The following is an 18,963-nucleotide window of genomic DNA, read 5'->3' as shown; positions in this document are numbered from 1 at the left end:
CATACATACCTTTGAAAGCTACGGATGCACCAATACAACAACAGGGTTTCATCCAACACCTTCTTGTCAATGCCTTCACATTGTACATAGGGATGGCAGTGGACTTGGGGGAAACGGGGGCCCACCTCGCCCCATTTGGATCGGGGACGGAGGCGAGGATGGACGTTAAAATCAAAACCTGTGTAGGGATGAACTTACGCTTTCTCTTGAGCTGCTCTTCCCCATCTTCTATTCCCATTAGTAAAATAACTAAAATACCTTTAGGGATGACATTAGACTGGGGAGAAATGGGACCCCTCCCCCACCTTGCCCCATTTGAATTGGGGATGGAATATATGGAAGGGGGTGGAGGCGAAGATGGAGGTTAAAATCAAAACCCATGGAGGGATAAATGGTAGAATTTGAGATGGAGCGGGGGTGAAGACCTTGTCCCATGCCTCCGCCTGAGGTACATTACATGAACTATACGGTAAATCTAGTTGAATATGACATCATGATTTTATGTAATATATATATATATATATATATATATATATATATAGAGAGAGAGAGAGAGAGAGAGAGGGGGGGAGGAGGAGGGGGGTATGTGCTAAATGATTTTTTTTTGCAGTTTTGACTTTATAAATCTGTTGGGCATGATCCATTTACGAGGAATCTACACTTGGATCATGTGTTTTTTGGTGAAAAAAAAATGGTAGTGGGAGACTAAAAAATTTACAAAGATTTTGGACTGTTGATTTTTTGAACCTTATAAAAACCCATGTGTGGGAATCAAATACTTCAAGAGCTGATCGCTATAAAATCAAGTTCTGGTCCTAATTTAAAAATAAAATAAAAAACCCTGAAAAACTCATTTAACACCCATCATTTTGCAACTACCCATTACCTCATATAGAAAATTGAAAATATAAGAACTAATGTGTGAAGAGCGATTTTCATAATTTTTTTATTCTTTTCCTCTTGAATCTATCCATACTGATATGATCTACATGCTTGGTTTTATAAGCACACGCTTTTGAATCATCTAGTTTTGATGCATAAATAAGATTTATTTAAGGCTTTAAAATCAATGGCTCATAATCTTTATAAATATTCAAACATTAAAAAATCACCATGCCAAGCACATCCACATGATTGGATTTACAAAAAAATTGTTGGAAATGCCCTAATTTCTAGTTCTCATATTTCAGTTCTCTTATTCTAGTGACTCGTATATCCAATACCTCACAAATATGATCCATCCTATCCGATATGATCCGACCCGTTTGTCTGTCTTCTACATCGATTCATTTTGCCCCACCGGAAAAAAATCGGGAAAATCTCTGCATCGTCTCGCACCGAGTTCCTGCTCGCGCGCGCGCACTCACACACAAACTGCATGCTTCGCACCTGCGATCCACACGCTTTCACCTTTGCGCTGTGCGTCCCTCCCCATCCTTCCTCACTCCCCACTAATCCTACGCAAGTGTGATCCCTCTCACACGTGCGCAAACTCTCTCTCTCTCCCTCTCTCTCTCTTTTATTCTCCCTTCTTCTCCTTCCTTCTTCTCGCTAGGGTTAGGGCAATCTTAGGGCTTTCTTCTTCTTCTTCTTCTTCTTCTTCTTGGGTGAACCATGTGACATGGAGAACGGATACTGCCTCACCAACAATGACTTCTCCTTCTCTAATCTCTTCAACCTCGAGGTATGCAAAATTCTGGGCTCTCACTCTCTTTCTGTGACCAGTTTCTTGCATCTTTGATCCTTCGGCCTGCGTTTTCATGGCTTATTTGCGGAAAGGTTGCTCTTTTCTCTCGTTTTTACGTTTTGGTGATTTGGGGTTTGTTTCTTTTCTTTTGGCTTCTTCTGTTTCTTGTGTTTGTAGCCCTTGATGAACTTCCAAATCCCCCACCAAGATGACGATTTTGATGATTGTGCGAGTAGTAGTCAGGATGAGAGCAGAGGTACCCAAGGTAGGCGCCATGTCGAGATTTTCGGATTTCTGGATTTTTCTAGATTTCTAGGGCTTGTTTTGTTGTATCTTCTTTTCTTCTTCCTATAAATATTTGATTTTGATTAGGAACCCTCGTACCCAAATTTGGGTTTTGTCACTTGGCCTGCTTCCTTCCTTACTCCCCACCCAATCTTTTTTATCTTTTATCTGCCTTTTTTTTTGGATTTTAACAGCCTGATATTCATTGTGGATTAGAATTTTAATTGGTATGAGGGAATTTCTGTTAAAAAAGATAAAAAGAGGATATTTTTGGGTGGTGGGAATTGGGGAGACATTGTGAATTTTCTTTTGGTTGTTTTTTGTTGAATTGTTTGTACACTAGGTAGAAGAGGAAAATTTGATGGGAATGCTGGCGACAAATCGCCGGAATTTGGTTTGAGGAGGAAGAGGTCTGCCCGGAGGAATAGTGGCAGCAATGACGAAGACGATGGTGAGTGCGGTGCCCATATCTCCGAAGAGGATTACCGGTCGATGCTCAGCGAGCATGTTGAGAAGTACAGGCGGGTGAGGTTCAAGGATTCTTTGAATTTGACGACGAATCATACGAACATGTCAGGCCCAAAGCGTGGCACTCATTCGAAGAGCCAGAGACTGGGGAATGAAGGGTTGGTTTCATTGAAAGAAGAGAGAATGGGTCGTGGAGCGGAGGTGCAAAAAGAAATCTTTGCTGATATTAGTCCTCTCAAGCAGGGAAATAACCATGAAATGGATTTCAGTAATGGTTATCTTGATCGATACAATTTGATTGAGCCTGTTTATTTGGATATTGGCGAGGGTATCGTCTATAGGATTCCACCAACTTATGAAAAACTTGTCCCAACTCTGAGATTGCCCAGCCTCTCGGATATTCTTGTTGAGGAATATTTTCTTACTGGTTCCTTGGATGTTGCTGCTTTGGGCGTAATGATGGATACAGATAGAAAGTTTGGACCTCGAAGCCGTGCAGGCATGGGAGAGACATTGCCAACACATGAATCGCTACAGGCAAAACTAAAGAGCTTGGCAGCTTCCAACTCAGTTCAGAAGTTCAACCTTCAAGTCTGTGACTTGGGCTTGAATTCATCTTCAATTCCCGAAGGAGCTGCAGGTGGGATTCAAAGGTCAATCATGTCAGAGATGGGTACTTTACAGGTTCACTATGTAAAGGTTCTGGAGAAAGGGGATACATATGAGGTTGGCATCTGCTGCTTCAGTTTGCTACATTTTTTTGTGTCCTGTGTTAGAGCAGATTTTTTATATTTTGTTCGTCACCATTCTGCTGGCAAGTTGAAGCATTGCTTTTCCTGATTTTGGTTGAACTGAACTTCAGATAATTGAGCGGAGGTTACCCGAGAAGCAAGTCATAAAGAAAGATCCCTCTGTGATTGAGAAAGAGGAAAAAGAGAAGCTTAGGAAAGCGTGGGACAACATGCTGAAAAACTTTGGTAGACATTACAAAGTGTTCACTAATTTTCACAGGAAACAAGTGGTGGATGCAAAGAAATTCTCCGAATCCTGTCAAAGAGAGGTACACAATTCTTGTATAATATCTTGCATTATCATATTGGTTGAGTTTTAAACTTTTAATGGCATTTTGATTATTGTTCTGTTTTCATGACATTTTACAATATCTTGCAGGGTGTTTATTTATTTGTTTTTCTTCCATGTTTTCTTCTCTTTTCTTTCTAGATGAAACTGTTTGCATATTGATGGCTGATTGTGGAATGTTCTTACCAGGTGAAATTGAGGGCGACTAGGTCCATCAAATATATGAGGGGAGCACCAATGCGCACCAGAAAACTGGCCAGAGATATGCTGGTCTTTTGGAAAAGAATGGATAAGGAGCTGGTACCAATTCTTACCTAATTTATGCCTAATAGAAGCATTTCTTGCTATATATTGAGCTATTCCCAAATTTTTAGTTTTAGTTGTTAATAATCTTATACTGAACATGGTCATGGACTATGCATAACATGTGGTGATAGAAATTGCTGCATTCATCAAATATATTCATGATTTAGGTAACAACTTTTTTAATATGGTTGTAATGCTGTTGATAAATGTTTGAAATATGCATCTATAACTCTATGTACTTCTTACACATGAATATAATACCTTCTTTTGCAGAACCCATGTTTGAACTTACACTTCCTCCACTTTAATATAGAAAAAGTTTCCCTTACTATTTTTTGTACTGCTTGTTCACTGATTTCTAATTAATAGAATTTCTACCTTTGTGGTCTCTAAATGGTACTTCAGTTAACGTACATGTGCACGCCCACACATGCAGTGTGTTAGTTGACACACCCACACATGAATTAATGATTTGAGCATTGGGGCCTCCATTTTATGCTCAACCATCACAACAACTGATGACTGTGTTTTCTCTCCTGTAGGCAGAATTGAGAAAGAAAGAGGAAAGAGATGCGGCAGAGGCCTTGAAGCGTGAAGAAGAACTTCGGGAAGCAAAAAGGCAACAACAGAGGCTTAGTTTTCTGCTATCACAGACAGAGCTGTATAGTCATTTCATGCAGAACAAGTCAGCACCACAAGCTTCAGAGTCATTGGAAGTGGCTGATGGAGATGCTACCACAGAAGGTATGCCATCTAGCTTGGTGGATCTTAAGGCTGATGAGGAGGAGGACCAAGAAGAGGCTGCTTTGAAACGAGAAGCATTGAAAGCAGCCCAACATGCAGCTTCTGAGCAGAAGAAGCTTACAAGTGCATTTGACAATGAATGCATGAAGTTGCGTGAAGTTGTTGAGCCGGAGGCCATGGCAGTGGAAGCATCAATTGCAGGTTCTAGTAACATCGACTTGCTGCATCCGTAAGTTAACCATTTTTCTTGTAGGTTTAATTTGAACTTCTGTTATTGTTTGTCAAATACCTTCTGTTTGTTTTCATAACAATCTTACTGGTTTATTTTGTTACATAGCTCGACAATGCCTGTGGCTTCATCAGTACAGACACCTGAGTTGTTTAAAGGGTGTTTAAAAGAGTATCAGTTGAAGGGTCTCCAGTGGCTTGTTAATTGCTATGAGCAGGTAAACTTATGACACGACATATTATCTGATGTTTTTTTATATATATTTTGTTCTTCACACTAAAATATTCTAGTTATTAATTGCAGGGTCTCAATGGCATTCTTGCTGATGAGATGGGTTTGGGGAAGACCATTCAAGCTATGGCATTCTTGGCTCATTTAGCTGAGGTGCTAAACGTTAACTTGTTGCTAAAGCCCTGAATTACATCATGATTTTTTTTAGAAACAATTTGTGTATGTGTATTTCAATATGTATTTATGTATGTGAGTATGAATTCCCAATTCCTGCTTTGCACCGAATCATGTTTGCTAGAGTGGAGATGTGGGACAAAACATTGTCGAAATTGTAGGTGATAGTTTTCTCCCCCATGCTGAAAGGAAGAAACATGATAGCTAACAAAATGGTCTTATCAACAATGTCATAAATATGACTATCGAGATTTCCTGGGCAAGGGAAAATCTAGTGAAAATGTGTTTTTTGTAAAATATCAGCATGCACTAAATATATAGGAAAATATAAAAAAATATACAGGATAATTTAGAATATAAAAAAGGATAGTATTGGCAAAACCATGATATGTTGAAAATAAACAATATTTGGATTTTCTGGATCATATCAGATCTTGAAAATATCATGATAAAATTGCATTGTAAAATTTCACCTGCAATTGCAAGTTTGCAACTATTCTTATCAGCATAATCAATCTAATCGATATTCATCATCGTGAGAAACCTTAAGAATGGCAACAAACCAATGATATGCAATGAAAATTACAGTCACTGTTATGAGCTTAAATTTTCTCAAAACCCAGAATCCTGAAAATTGCAATGGGGAAGCGGACACCCTTGCTGAAACACAGAATTATGTGATTTTCCTTTCTGAATTGCTTCATTTAGCAAGGATTACTGAGTGCGTGTGAATGTAGATTATCTTTTAACTCCTATGCGATGGTTTTGATCAGGAGAAAAATATTTGGGGGCCGTTTCTGATAGTTGCACCTGCATCAGTCTTGAATAACTGGGCAGATGAAGTCAGTCGCTTCTGCCCTGATCTTAAAACTCTTCCATACTGGGGTGGGCTTCAGGAGAGGGCGATACTGAGGAAGAACATCAATCCTAAACGCCTTTACCGAAGGTTAGTAGTGAATATTCTGTAATATATATTAAGACCAGTTATTAATTATTAAATCTCTCTTCCATCTGTTGCAATCTTGACCATTAATAGACAAGGGTCTGCTATCACTTATATTTTCAGGGAATCCTGCTTCCACATACTTATTACTAGCTACCAGCTTCTAGTGGCGGATGAGAAGTACTTCAAGCGTGTGAAATGGCAATACATGGTATTGGATGAAGCGCAAGCCATTAAAAGCGCCACAAGGTTCTGTGCATTTTTACTTGTCAGGAATCTATGGTTCATATTTATGTGTATATTATATAACTTTATAGGCATTCACATGGTGCTTTGCAGAGTTAACCTGAAATGCTTGTTGCATTTTTTTTTAAATTCCACTTTACAAAGTGTGCATTACCATACATGTTAACTCTTGATTGATAAGTCTTTTTTGTTTTTCCTTTTTCAGTATACGTTGGAAGACCTTGCTCAGTTTTAACTGTAGAAACCGATTGCTGTTGACTGGGACTCCTATACAGAACAACATGGCAGAGCTGTGGGCTCTTCTTCATTTCATTATGCCTACACTGTTTGACAGTCATGAGCAATTCAATGAGTGGTTTTCAAAAGGGTACTGCTTTAAACCTTTTCTATTTTTTTTTTTTAACTTTCCTGTTTCATTATTCTTTCTGTTTTTGTGCCCCATGTGAAAGCTTTGTTTACATTCTTTTTGTTTGCCAGAATTGAGGGCCATGCTGAGCATGGTGGCACTTTGAATGAACATCAACTTAACAGACTGGTGAGGATAGTATAATAGAACTTTTCAAATATTGTTTCATAAGGCTGTAGTTCTTGTCAACCTATCCTTATGCTGAAAATTCGTATATTTGTTTTATGGACTTTTCCAGGCTATCTAGTGAGTCCTGCTTTTGTTCAAACTTTAAAGTAAAACATTTTTTTGCTTCCATGGTTCTTTGACTTTAATAATGTGTCTGTTTGTTGACAGCATGCGGTTTTAAAGCCTTTTATGCTTCGGCGAGTTAAGAAAGATGTGATATCAGAAATGACCAGCAAAAAGGAAGTTACAGTACATTGCAAATTAAGTTCTCGTCAGCAAGCATTCTATCAAGCTATTAAGAACAAAATATCCATTGCCGAGTTGTTTGATGGCAGTCGTGGACATCTTAATGAGAAGAAAATTCTTAACCTCATGAATATAGTTATCCAGCTAAGAAAGGTAGTCACCTGTTTTTATTTGTTTTATCACGTATGATGTGTTTCCTGTTCGTTTCTTGATAGAATGTTGCTTAAATTTTAATTATGAATTTGTTACAAATTTTCAATTTTTTCTAAGAGCTTTAGAAATCAGTATTGTTATTCCTTTGAGACTCAATTTTACCTTGCAGTTCTATTTCCAATAGACAATGAACATAAGATGTGGGTTTTACTTTTCTCTATTTTATTGTAGGTGTGCAACCATCCAGAGTTGTTTGAGCGTAATGAGGGAAACACATCCTATTACTTTGGAGAGATTCCAAATTCTCTTCTGCCCCCACCTTTTGGAGAACTAGAGGATGTACACTATGCAGGGAGTCGGAATCCCATAAAATATGAGGCAATTCCAAGTTCAATTTTTTTTTATGTCTATTTTTTTTCTTTGTTCCTTCCATTTTATGAACATTTTCTCCTTAGACATCAGATTGTTTTCCATTTCAGATACCAAAGCTGGTCTATCAGGAAACTCTTCGAGATGCCAGGTTACCTTGTTCCACATCGGGCCGTACAGCCCAGTTGGGAGTACTTGAGAAACTACTTAATATATATTCTCCAGAAAATATATATAGGTCTGTGTTTCCACAAGGTGAAAGCTTGCCTCACTTAAGTGCTCTTGTGAAGAGTGGAACATTCGGGTTTTCTCGTCTGATTGATCTCTCACCTGAAGAATTTGCTTATCTGGCTAAGGTTTCTGTTTTTGAGAGGCTACTATTTGCTATTATGGTGTGGGATAGAAAGTATCTAGATGAAATAGTTGACTCATTCTTGGAATCTGAGGGAGATGATCCTCAATTTAATTACCTGGGAAAAGAGACAGTTAGGGCTGTTACAAGGATGTTGTTGTTGCCAATACATTCAGATTCTAATTCACTAAAAAGAAAATTTGTGACATGTCCTGGTAATGACCCATATAAGGGACTAGTCACTTCACACCATGATAGATTTATATCCAATACCAGACTCATACATTCAACGTACACGTTCATCCCCAGCGGCCGAGCTCCACCTGTAAGTTTCTTTCTGTATTTTTCCTTCAGTATCTTTAATTTTAAAAACTGGTTCTTTATGGCATGGGGTCATCTTTTGCTTGCAGTTGTTAGCAAGACAAAAACTCCAGCAGCATCATTCTTGGCTTGGCATATTTTTGTGAAGTTCATGTCCTCATCTTAAGATATTGCTAATTTATTACTCTCTTTTTTTGCTGTTATTGTGATCTTAATTTGCTTATTTGCAGCTTATGTTCCGTAGATGTAGACATTGGTGACAATGTTCAAAGTCTATGACTCTCTGAAGCTTTAAAAGCTTGAAATGGAGCATCTCTCTCTCTCTCTCTCTATATATATATATATATGTGTGTGTGTGTGTGTGTGTGTGTGTGTGTGTGTGTATTCTGACCCCTTAATGATGAAGGCTTTTTGTCTTACCTTTTATTTCTTTTCCATGTTAAAGAAATGGAAGAAAAATGTGATCAAGCCAAGTGCAATGTAAAAAATCAGAATCAGATGATGTGATGCACTTTTATTTCTAAGTGCTTATATGCACCACCACAAAACATCTGTTGCAATTAATGTTTTTGGTTCTTTTGTAGATTGATGTTCACTGTTCCGATAGAAGCTTTGCATACCAAAGGCTTGAAGAATTACACCATCCCTGGGTGAAAAGGCTATTTGTTGGTTTTGCTCGCACATCTGAATTTAACGGCCCCAGAAAACCTTCTGAGTTCCACCATCTGATACAAGAGATAGATGCTGAATTGCCTGTTGTACAGCCTGTTCTTCAATTGACATACAAGATCTTTGGATCATCACCTCCCATGCAGAGCTTCGATCATGCTAAGATGCTCACGGTGATCTTTGTTTCTTTCCAATGTTATTCTATAATCTATATATTACTTTTTGCATTTAGAATTTGATAAGAGGCATCCAATCCTGATATCCATGGTGGGAAGTAAACAAGAAAACGGAGAAGCCATATCTATGGAGAACGTGCCACTTTTAGCTTCAAGCCATGTGAAGCTGCATCTCACATCTCAAAAGTTTCTAGAATTTGTATAATGAAGCATAGCAATTTGCATTATGCTTCAAGATGTCAGGTTGTGTGCGCAGCATAGTTGATCACATATAGATGGGATAGGAGTAGATGATATTGATGATATTGATGATATCCTTGTAACTTAAAGGATCATTCCTTTTCCTACAGGATTCTGGGAAGCTCCAGACATTGGATATACTGCTGAAGCGTCTACGGGCTGAAAATCATCGTGTACTTCTGTTTGCTCAAATGACTAAGATGTTGAATATTCTCGAGGTACTTTTACATTCTCATTGGTATCATTTTGTAAGGACAGCACAAGAGAAGGAGCACATTTACAAGGCCACTAATGGGCAAAGTACAAGAGCCACTAAGGGAAAGCACATGAACACAATATGGCTCACAACACAAGCCACTAAGGGCTAAGCATAAAAATAAAAAATACAATTTTATTAACCCACAAATGCTTAAGAAAAGCATACAATAGAATGGGGAGTAATCCCCCCCCCCCCCCACACACACATATATATATATATATATATATATATATATACACACACACACACACACAAAGGAAGGGGGAAGAGGGGAGCTCAACTAGCCGTTGGGCTAGTCCAACGGCTAGCTTGGGGAGTAATCCCCACATATATATACAAAGGGGGAAAAGGGGAGCTCAATTAGCTGTTGGACTAGCCCAACAACTATCCAAAATGCACAAAAATGCCCTTGAAGGAATTTTTGTCCTAAAAAAATAAATAATAAATGAAAAATTACACTTTTACCCCTAGAATACATTCTAAAAATGAAAAAATGCGTATATATATATATCCCCTCAAACTAACAGGGAGATCACAAAAAGTTTGCTAAGAAGAAACGAGAAAAAAGGTGATGAAAAGGCTTTGGTGATGAAGTCGGCCAATTGATATTTCAATGTTACATAAGGTAGTTCGATGGTTCCTTTGAGATATTCTTCTCGAACATAATGTTAGGTCATCTCTATGTGCTTAGTTTATTCATGAAATGTGTGATTGCTTGCAATGTATATGAACTTTTGTTGTCGCAACACATCTTCATAGCAGTAGAGATGTAAACAACCATGTCCTTCAACAAACATCTTAGCCAAACATTTTCGGTGGTGGTAGTTGCGATTGTCCGATACTTGGCTTCGGTGGAAGAAAGTGACACATTTTGTTGCTTCTTACGCCTCTATGATATAAGAAAATCTCTAAAAAATACACAGTAACCTGTAGTAGAAATCTGATCATTAGCTATGTCACACGGACTCTTCTAACAGGGCATCACACCTGCACCCAGGCATGTGCGACACTTGGACACAACTTCCTTTGTGTTAGGTGAAGTCAACCACATTGAGGTCCATTTCTATTCAAAAGTAAATTCAGTTAGCCCTAATCAAGTCCATTTTTATTTATATTATATATATAAATACATAAATACACACAAATACTTAGTATTAATTTAAAATTGTTAAATATATATATATATATATACACACTCCCCGCACCCAACTTTTTTTAAAGTGATGCATTGTCGCATCCACACCCTTACCTGCACCTATGTGACATAGTTCGTTAGGATTGCCTCCCCAATCAAAATCAATATAAGCAATTAAATTTAAACAAGAAGAAGATGAGAGGAATAATCCTTTAATTAAGGTGCCCTTAATATATCGAATGATCCTCATGACTACACTTATGTTAACTGAAGTAGGTGCATGTTGAAACTAATTGGTGTTATGTACAACATGTGCGATGTCGGGTCGAGTGATTGATAAGTATGTTAGAGATTCAATCAGCTGTTTATAAGGCATGGGATCTTCTAAAGGAGTTCCATCATTGGCCTTCATTTTAGTGTTGATGACTTTGGGAGTATCCACAACCTTTTCATTTGTCGACCCAGACCTAGCAATAATCTCGAATGCCAATTTCATTTGAGACAAAATGTACTTTCGTGGAGAATAAGTAACCTCAATACTTAAAAAATATCTTTGAAAACCTAGGTTAGGCAAATCAAAATTTTCTTTAAGAGTATTTTTAATAACTCCTTTTCTATCAGTAATAATCATCTAACAAGATATAAAATCATCTTACCAGACTTTTGAGGTCTATTTAAAACCATATAAAGCCTTTTTAAGTCTAAGAACTTTACCTTGCTCAACCTCAAGCTCGGGCGGTCTATGTATACTTCTTCGTTAAGATCCTCATTTAGGAAGGCATTCTTGACATGTAAACTGACCACTTCTTAATAGAGGCTATAGCTATGAGGTTTCTAACACTAATTATTCTAGCTACGAGCATAAAGGTTTTCTCATAATCAATCTCATATTCCTGGGCCTACCATTTGGCTACTAATCTTCCATCACTCTTAGTTTTAACTTTTAATACCCACCTACATTCTATAATTTTCTTACCTAAAGAAAGATTTACAGATTCTCAAGTTTTGTCTCTATGGAGGGCATCCAACTCAACTTTCATAGCTTCTACCCAATGAGGATGGTCCTTGGCTTCTTTGTACGAGGAAAGTTCATGAAAGACATGTATAGCTAAAAGGCATACTCTATATTTAGGGGAAAAGACTTATAAAACACAAATCTACTAGGGGGCCTAGATATTTGATCTGATCTCCTAACATTGGTTTCACCTGTAGGTTGGTTTTGCAAGAACTTATCAAGGTGCACATGGATGTTCCTCACTTTTATGCTAGGAGTAGACATTAAGTTCTTGAATATCATTATCTTCATTTCCAAAGAGGTTGTTGGTATCAACATTTACATAAACATCAATAGTCACTAATAATATAATCATTCTCAAGATCATTAACACATACATCATTAGAGTTAAATGATTCATTCTTTTCCTTAGGCAATAAATCACAAAAAAGAATACTTGGTATCTTTCTTAGTCACAATTTTCTCAAATCCATTTTCATTTTCTAGAAAAGTAACATTTCTAAAAATATAAAGGTTTTCATGTTTTAACTCAACACTTATAACCCTTTTGATTTTTCACATAACAAAAAAAACACATTCAATGACTTTCTTAGTCTCATAAGTTCTAGAGGGAAATGAAAGAGTTTTCATTTTTTTCAAGTATACAATCTTTATAAACAAATTCTTTCTCATTATAAAATTTTCCCAAAAAACGAAAATGAGATAATTTAAATATACTTGGATGTCCTGGTCTTTTATGCCAAGTTTCAATATCTTTCTCTTGGACATAGTCACAAAAAGACTTTTTTGGAATACACGTAAAGTCCACGTAGTACAAATATCCCCTTCTATGGCCTTTCCCAATTAACTTTCCTGACTGCCGATCATGCATCAAGCAAGCCTTAGATGAGAAGGAAATTTATACCCATGATTGAAAATTTGAGAAATCGAAAGTAAATTTACATTTAATTTTGGAATAGCTCTAACTTTTGGAACAAGAAAATTTTTAGAATTATTTTCTAAATCACCAATGCTAGTGATTACTAAAGAAGTGCCATCGACAATAGAAAGGTTTTTATTGGTGCGACAATCAGATAATAGGGACCCATTAGGTGTCATGTGAAAAGAAGTTGTCGAGTCAAGGATTCAAGATGTCATACCTGGAGGAGGAGTGGAAGACATGATTTCTCCCGAAGTAGATGTATACGTATTCAAGAATTGTTGAAATGCCTTCGTCAATTGTGTAATAGATAGATCTTGAAGTCGACCGCCACTTTTGTTATCGGCTTCACTATTAGTTTTGGTTGAAGTGTCTCCAACTAAAGCTACATTGTCTTCAATTTTGGACAAGCCAACTTGATATGCCAGCTCATTGCAAAAGCAACATAATTTTTATTTGACCTCCATTTTGCTTTCCAAAGTGTGGTGGCCTATAAGTCTTGGTGGTGGCATCGGGTTTAGAGGCGGCAAGAACAATGTCATTGGTCTTTTCTTCCTTGACTTCCTTCAGTCTTCCTTCCTCCATGCTCAACTCGGTAAGAGTTTCATGGAAAGAAGGAACCTTTGATTTGTTGAGTAACATCATTCTTACTCCCTCGGACCCAAGTAGAACAATACTTAGCCCCACTTTTTGGGTATGGTATCGGGTCTGGGCCCGAGTCTAATCGGGTCCACTATAAGAGAAACCAAACCCGGACCCGATAAGAACTACATGAACCAGACCCGGTAAAATAATCATTTTTACATTGAAAATTTTGCGGGCTTTTATCGGAACTCAGGTCGGGCCTGGGTCTGGTATAAAATTTCCCAAACTATACCTAGATCCATGTATTAATCAGACCTTTGGGTCCGGAGCCGCGTCTTAAATGGGTCTTATTATTTATCACCATACCTTGACCTTATAGGGTTTGGTTTGGGTCAGGTCCGGGTAATCCTGACCCGTTGACACCCCACTCTTGAGTTGTTCTTGTCTTTGGTGATGATCTCCTATAGTTTCCCACTTGGGTTCCAAGATGACAAGCTCTCTCCAAAGGAAGGCCACCTCGTTATAGTAATCACAGATTGATTTATCACCTTGCCTCAAGGACATCGTTCTTTGGTGGAGATTCCACCAATGAGTCATGTCCTTCATGGTGTACATGTCTCTTGGGAGCTCCCATACTTAGCAACTTTGAATTATGCCACACTATCAAGAATAAAAGCATTCACACTACTCTAAATCCATGCCAATATTTTAGCATTGTTCATTCGCTACTCCATGTGATTTTTCTCAAACTCAAGGTTGGCCGCCTCATTATTATCTTCATCGAGAAACTTAATGTTCCCATTCTCAAATTTTGTGAATAAGAGTTGGGGCTCCAGAATGTACTTGATGAGTCCTTTGGATAATATGTGGTTCTCCATAGTAGAGGCCCAAGTGCAGTAGTTGAAACCATTCAACTTGTTGGGCATGACGAACACAGATTCTTTCTCAAGAATGCAAGATCAATGAAGAGATAGGATCACTTGAGGCTTTGGCACGTTTTCCGAGAAGAAACATGATCTTAACAAAGGTCACTAGGATCAAGAGCCTATTAGCTCTGATACCGTGTAAGGAGAGCACAAGAGAAGGAGCACAATTACAAGGCCACTAATGAGCAAAGTGCAAGAGCCACTAAGGGCAAGCACAAGAACACAATATAGCTCACAGCACAAGCCACTAAGGGCTAAGCACAAAAATAAAAAATACAATTTTATGAACCCGCAAATGCTTAAGAAAAACATACAATAGAATGGGGAGTAATCCCCACATATATTCACAAAGGGGGAAGAGGAGCTCAACTAGCTGTTGGGCTAGTCCAATGGCTAGTTGAGCTAGCTGTTGGACTAGCCCAACTGCTATCCAACAATGGACAAAAATGCCCTTGAAGACAATTTTGTCCTAAAGAACAAAAAATAAAAATAAAAATAAAAAATAAAAAATAGATGAAAAATTACACTTTTACCCCAAGAATACATTCTAAAAATGAAAAAATGCATATATACATGTGAATGCATATATATATATATATATATATATATGACACATTTGCACTTTGCTGCACATGCATGTTTGCACACATTCAGATACACACACACACACAGAGCTTGCTCTTCAACAAATTAAGCAAATCTGGAGTACTGTCCTCTCTCTCTCTCTCTCTCTGGGTGATCATAATGAAGTTGTTCCGTAATACCACCTTAAGCAGAGTGGCTTGAAAACCTGAAAAAAGGCAACTTGGTTCCTCGGTTGTCACCAGATTCCTAAACTTTGTCTTCAACTTTCTGAATTTGATGCAGATAGAAGCAAGTCTTGCTTGCTTTTCAATCTCAGTTTCATCTGTACTTTGAAGTATAAACTCATTGTTAGGAATGCAACTAAGATTCCTGGACCTCCATATATTATCTTCTGCATCATTTTTTTTCTCTCTTGACTATATTCATTATATCCAATCTTAAGCTAGTTCCCTTGTAAATTTACTTTTTTCAGGATTACATGAACTATAGAAAGTACAGATATATTCGTTTGGATGGATCCTCAACCATAATGGATCGGCGTGACATGGTCAGGGATTTTCAACGTAGGTAGGAATCAGGATTTTGTTCCATCCACTTTTCTTTATCTATTCTGGGTTGTAAATGTGTATGATCATGGTTTTATTGGACATGAAAGTGGCTTTTTCTCTGTGTAGGAGCGATATATTTGTGTTTCTATTGAGTACTAGAGCTGGAGGTCTTGGAATTAATTTGACCGCTGCAGATACAGTCATATTTTATGAAAGTGATTGGAACCCAACCTTGGATCTACAGGCAATGGATAGAGCACATCGGCTAGGTCAGACAAAGGAGGTCAGTTTACCTAATATATGGCTTTTTAACTTCTTTTTTCTTATTGCTGTGAATGAATTGTTTCTGTTTTCATATGGTGCTTATCTTTTCTCTTTTCTTATGCTCTGCTGACACATAAAACCACCTTGGTCTTAAAAGAGGCATGGTTAGAGTCTGAATTGTGGGCCTGTTCCCCCTGTCCTCTCCATTTTCATCAGTTAATGATTCATGTCCTCAGTTTCTTCCTTTTTCTTCTATTACTAGGGAGCAAATTTAATATCATTTAGTATCAGTACACAGTTCAAAAGCCACAATATTTATACAGAAGTCTGATCTCATTTTGAGTCGAAGTTGGCCATCTTTTACTTTCATTATGTATAGATCTTGAGTTATAGATGATTACCTGCTTATATGTTTTATTATCTCATGCATTTGAGGCTACTGTTTTTCGGCTTATACTGATAAAAAGAAGCGGCTGATGATTTGGCTGCTTGTGTTATTATTATGCATGATTCACAATACGGATCCTTAGGTTTGGCTAGTTGTCAGTGATTAATGTTTGTTTGAATTATATATGCTTCTGTATTTTTTTCGGTAATTATGTTCTCAATGCACGAATCTACACTGGCTGAAGTTTATCTCTTTTGATGCACTTTTTAATTACGGTGTGCTGAAGGTAAGGATGAAAGACAGTTTTTTTTTGGCTAAACACTACCTGTATGTGTGGCATGTAGGTTACTGTATACCGGTTGATCTGCAAAGAGACGGTTGAAGAGAAAATTTTGCAAAGAGCAAGTCAGAAAAATACTGTACAGCAGCTTGTTATGACTGGAGGTCATGTTCAGGGAGAACTTTTGGCACCTGAGGACGTTGTCTCATTACTTATTGATGATGCCCAGTTAGAGCAAAAATTGAAAGAGATACCTCAACAGGTTACTTCTTAAGCTTTTCTTTAGGAAAGTTAAAAAAATGTTTCCAAGTCTGAGTGGAGCTAGGAGCATACATCTTTTAAAATTGGTTTTATAAGATGCACATGAATGTAGTCAAGCATATAGAAAAGAATTGCCTCTATTTTTTTTGCTTGAAGAAAAAATTATATAGAAAGGGGAGATTTACCATGTCTGAGTCATCTAACTGACAAATCTGTCAGTAAGCTTGCTGCTTTAGCTTTCATTATTTTTTGTTGTTGAAAAGGAATGATTATTTAGAGGAAGCGTTGATAGCTGCTGGTTCAGGGCTCTGCTTTGGCAACTATGCTTGTCATTGTCTTGTGAGTTGGGTTGCTGTTACGCTGAGTGGCCCACAGAGCATTGGTCAACACCAAACCAGGCTAATGGAAATTTATATGTACCATGGCACGATAACTAATTCTTGATTTGGACCTGTAACCAGATATGGAAGTGCTGCAATCCTGTTATTTGAATCTAAGAACACCATGGTTTCCTGATGCGAGCAAGGATGCAAAAGGTATATCTCATGTGAGAGGGGTGGTGTCTCAATGTATTCTTCTCTTTGCAGGCAAGGGAAAGGCAGAAGAAAAAACGGGTAACAAAGGGCATTCGGCTTGATGCTGAAGGAGATGCCTCATTAGAAGATTTCACAAACCTCAGTGGTGAGGACGCAGGTCGTGACCAAGCACCTGACCTGGAGAATGGAAAGGCACCCAGCAAAAAGGTGCAGTGAATCTATCTTCTATGTTTTTATACTTGTTTGTGGATCTTTGAATTTTTTTTTGTATGTCAGAACTCTTAATTTTCTGATCCTTTCTAGCTCTGCGATAAACTTTGCAGAGGAAAGCAAATTCTGACAATCTAACACCTTCAAGGCAGCGCAATTCTCAGAAAGTTTCCAAGAATGTCCGTCGAGCCACAGAGATGGATATTCCATTGGATTATGATGAAGAATTTGGAAAAAACATGGTCACTGGCCAGCCAAAGGGGAAGAGCCGAAAGAGGCCAAAGACAAACGTGAATGGTAGCCTTGTCACTGCATCAAATTCTGTACCAGGAAAAGCAGTGGATCTATCTGAGTTCCCACCTCTCTTTGACCTGACTCCTGTTACCAATGGAGAAGAGGAAGAGAATTTATCCCTCGAACAGGACTGAAACAGTTGATGATGAGTCTTTATCAGGTTTAACAGCAAAGTGAAGGTGCTACCCTCATTCTGTTCTGGAGGGGATACAGGCCATAGTCATAAACTGATTAGGTTTACTAAACATAGGAACCTACATAAAAGTTTGAGGATATTGCACTGGTTTTTGTGGCCATTTCCATGACAGAAGATTAGCAAGCCCTCAGAATGTATATAGTCATGCCATGGATTAGCTGAGCAGTATACGGATTCTCTTTCTTGCTTTATATATATGTATGTATATTTCTCATTCTTTGGCTATATAGACAGTGGACACCCACAAGTTCTGTAATGCTTCCTGGTGTTGAGATGCATTGGGTGTTCAACTTGTGGTATTGGCAGGAGACCTGCCTATTGCTACCACTTTTCAGCAGATCTGATTCTGCTATTGTAGTTCACTCTGATATACTAATTCAAGTTCAATTTTGTAACTAGCTTGTTTATTGTTCTAACTTGAATTTACAGGGAATAGCTATTGAGATCACAATTTTACAGGAAACAACTTTCAGAAGTGTAATGTACATTGTGTTGGAAATTTGAGAGGGTTGATTCTGAAAATTAAGTATTTCATCGCCACTGAAATTCATGCCTAGGGTTCACAGGGCTAAGTTTCAGTCATCATATTACTTACATTATTCATACAAGACAGAAGTGAAGAATGATGCTGTCAGGGTTTCTCATTAATCACTGTAGGAAACTAGCAGATCCTTTTTTCTTTTTTTTTTGAAAGGCAAGCTGGGGTTAGAACGACCCCCACCGGTTATTATTCAAGGCCCCCACCGGTTATTATTCAACGTACCACTGGGGTTTGAACCTGCAACGTCCCACCATAATGAGACGGGTTCAGGGCCATTTTTGCACTAAAGGGAAAATGAGCTCTTTGTCTATCGCCAGAACATTGTGAAATGACAGCGTTCCTCTTTGCATCTTGTTCCACATTATAGTGCAGACAATACAGATTAAGATTTTTTTTTCTTTTCATCATGCCAAGGTAAAACCATTCCCCGCTTTCCCCTCCCCTCTTATCTCCAGCTATACATTGGCAATACTGTGGTTGGTAAATCTTTGAGGTCCACCCTACTCACTCGGGAGTACACCCCGCTTC

The 18,963-nt window shown here is 38.0% G+C and overlaps 1 protein-coding gene across 2 annotated transcripts; it reads left to right on the top strand.

Moving 5' to 3' along the window:
- The first annotated feature begins 1,312 nt into the window (after nt 1-1,312).
- LOC149836530 (chromatin-remodeling ATPase INO80-like) lies at nt 1,313-18,357 on the top strand. Of its 2 annotated transcripts, XM_090005397.1 has the most exons (22): nt 1,476-1,684; nt 1,865-1,952; nt 2,316-3,166; nt 3,303-3,500; nt 3,710-3,820; nt 4,369-4,799; nt 4,908-5,016; nt 5,103-5,183; nt 5,978-6,150; nt 6,271-6,396; nt 6,599-6,760; nt 6,871-6,928; nt 7,136-7,366; nt 7,598-7,744; nt 7,846-8,412; nt 8,993-9,250; nt 9,604-9,711; nt 15,390-15,484; nt 15,592-15,748; nt 16,462-16,659; nt 17,246-17,401; nt 17,518-18,357. In XM_090005397.1, the coding sequence occupies exons 1-22, from the start codon at nt 1,622-1,624 to the stop codon at nt 17,830-17,832; spliced, it is 4,683 nt and encodes a 1,560-aa protein (XP_089861523.1). In that variant the 5' UTR covers nt 1,476-1,621; the 3' UTR covers nt 17,833-18,357. The 2 variants fall into 2 exon arrangements, with proteins under 2 accessions (XP_089861524.1, XP_089861523.1); XM_090005398.1 differs by lacking the exon at nt 1,865-1,952 and having other exon boundaries at nt 1,313-1,684.
- The last annotated feature ends 606 nt before the right edge of the window (nt 18,358-18,963 follow it).

Source organism: Nuphar pumila, chromosome 5, assembly GCF_984573655.1.
Source record: "Nuphar pumila chromosome 5, dmNupPumi1.hap1.1, whole genome shotgun sequence".
Taxonomy (NCBI): domain Eukaryota; kingdom Viridiplantae; phylum Streptophyta; class Magnoliopsida; order Nymphaeales; family Nymphaeaceae; genus Nuphar; species Nuphar pumila.
The sequence above is the reverse complement of the archived record's forward strand: the minus strand, read 5'-3'. Positions and strand labels throughout refer to the sequence as shown.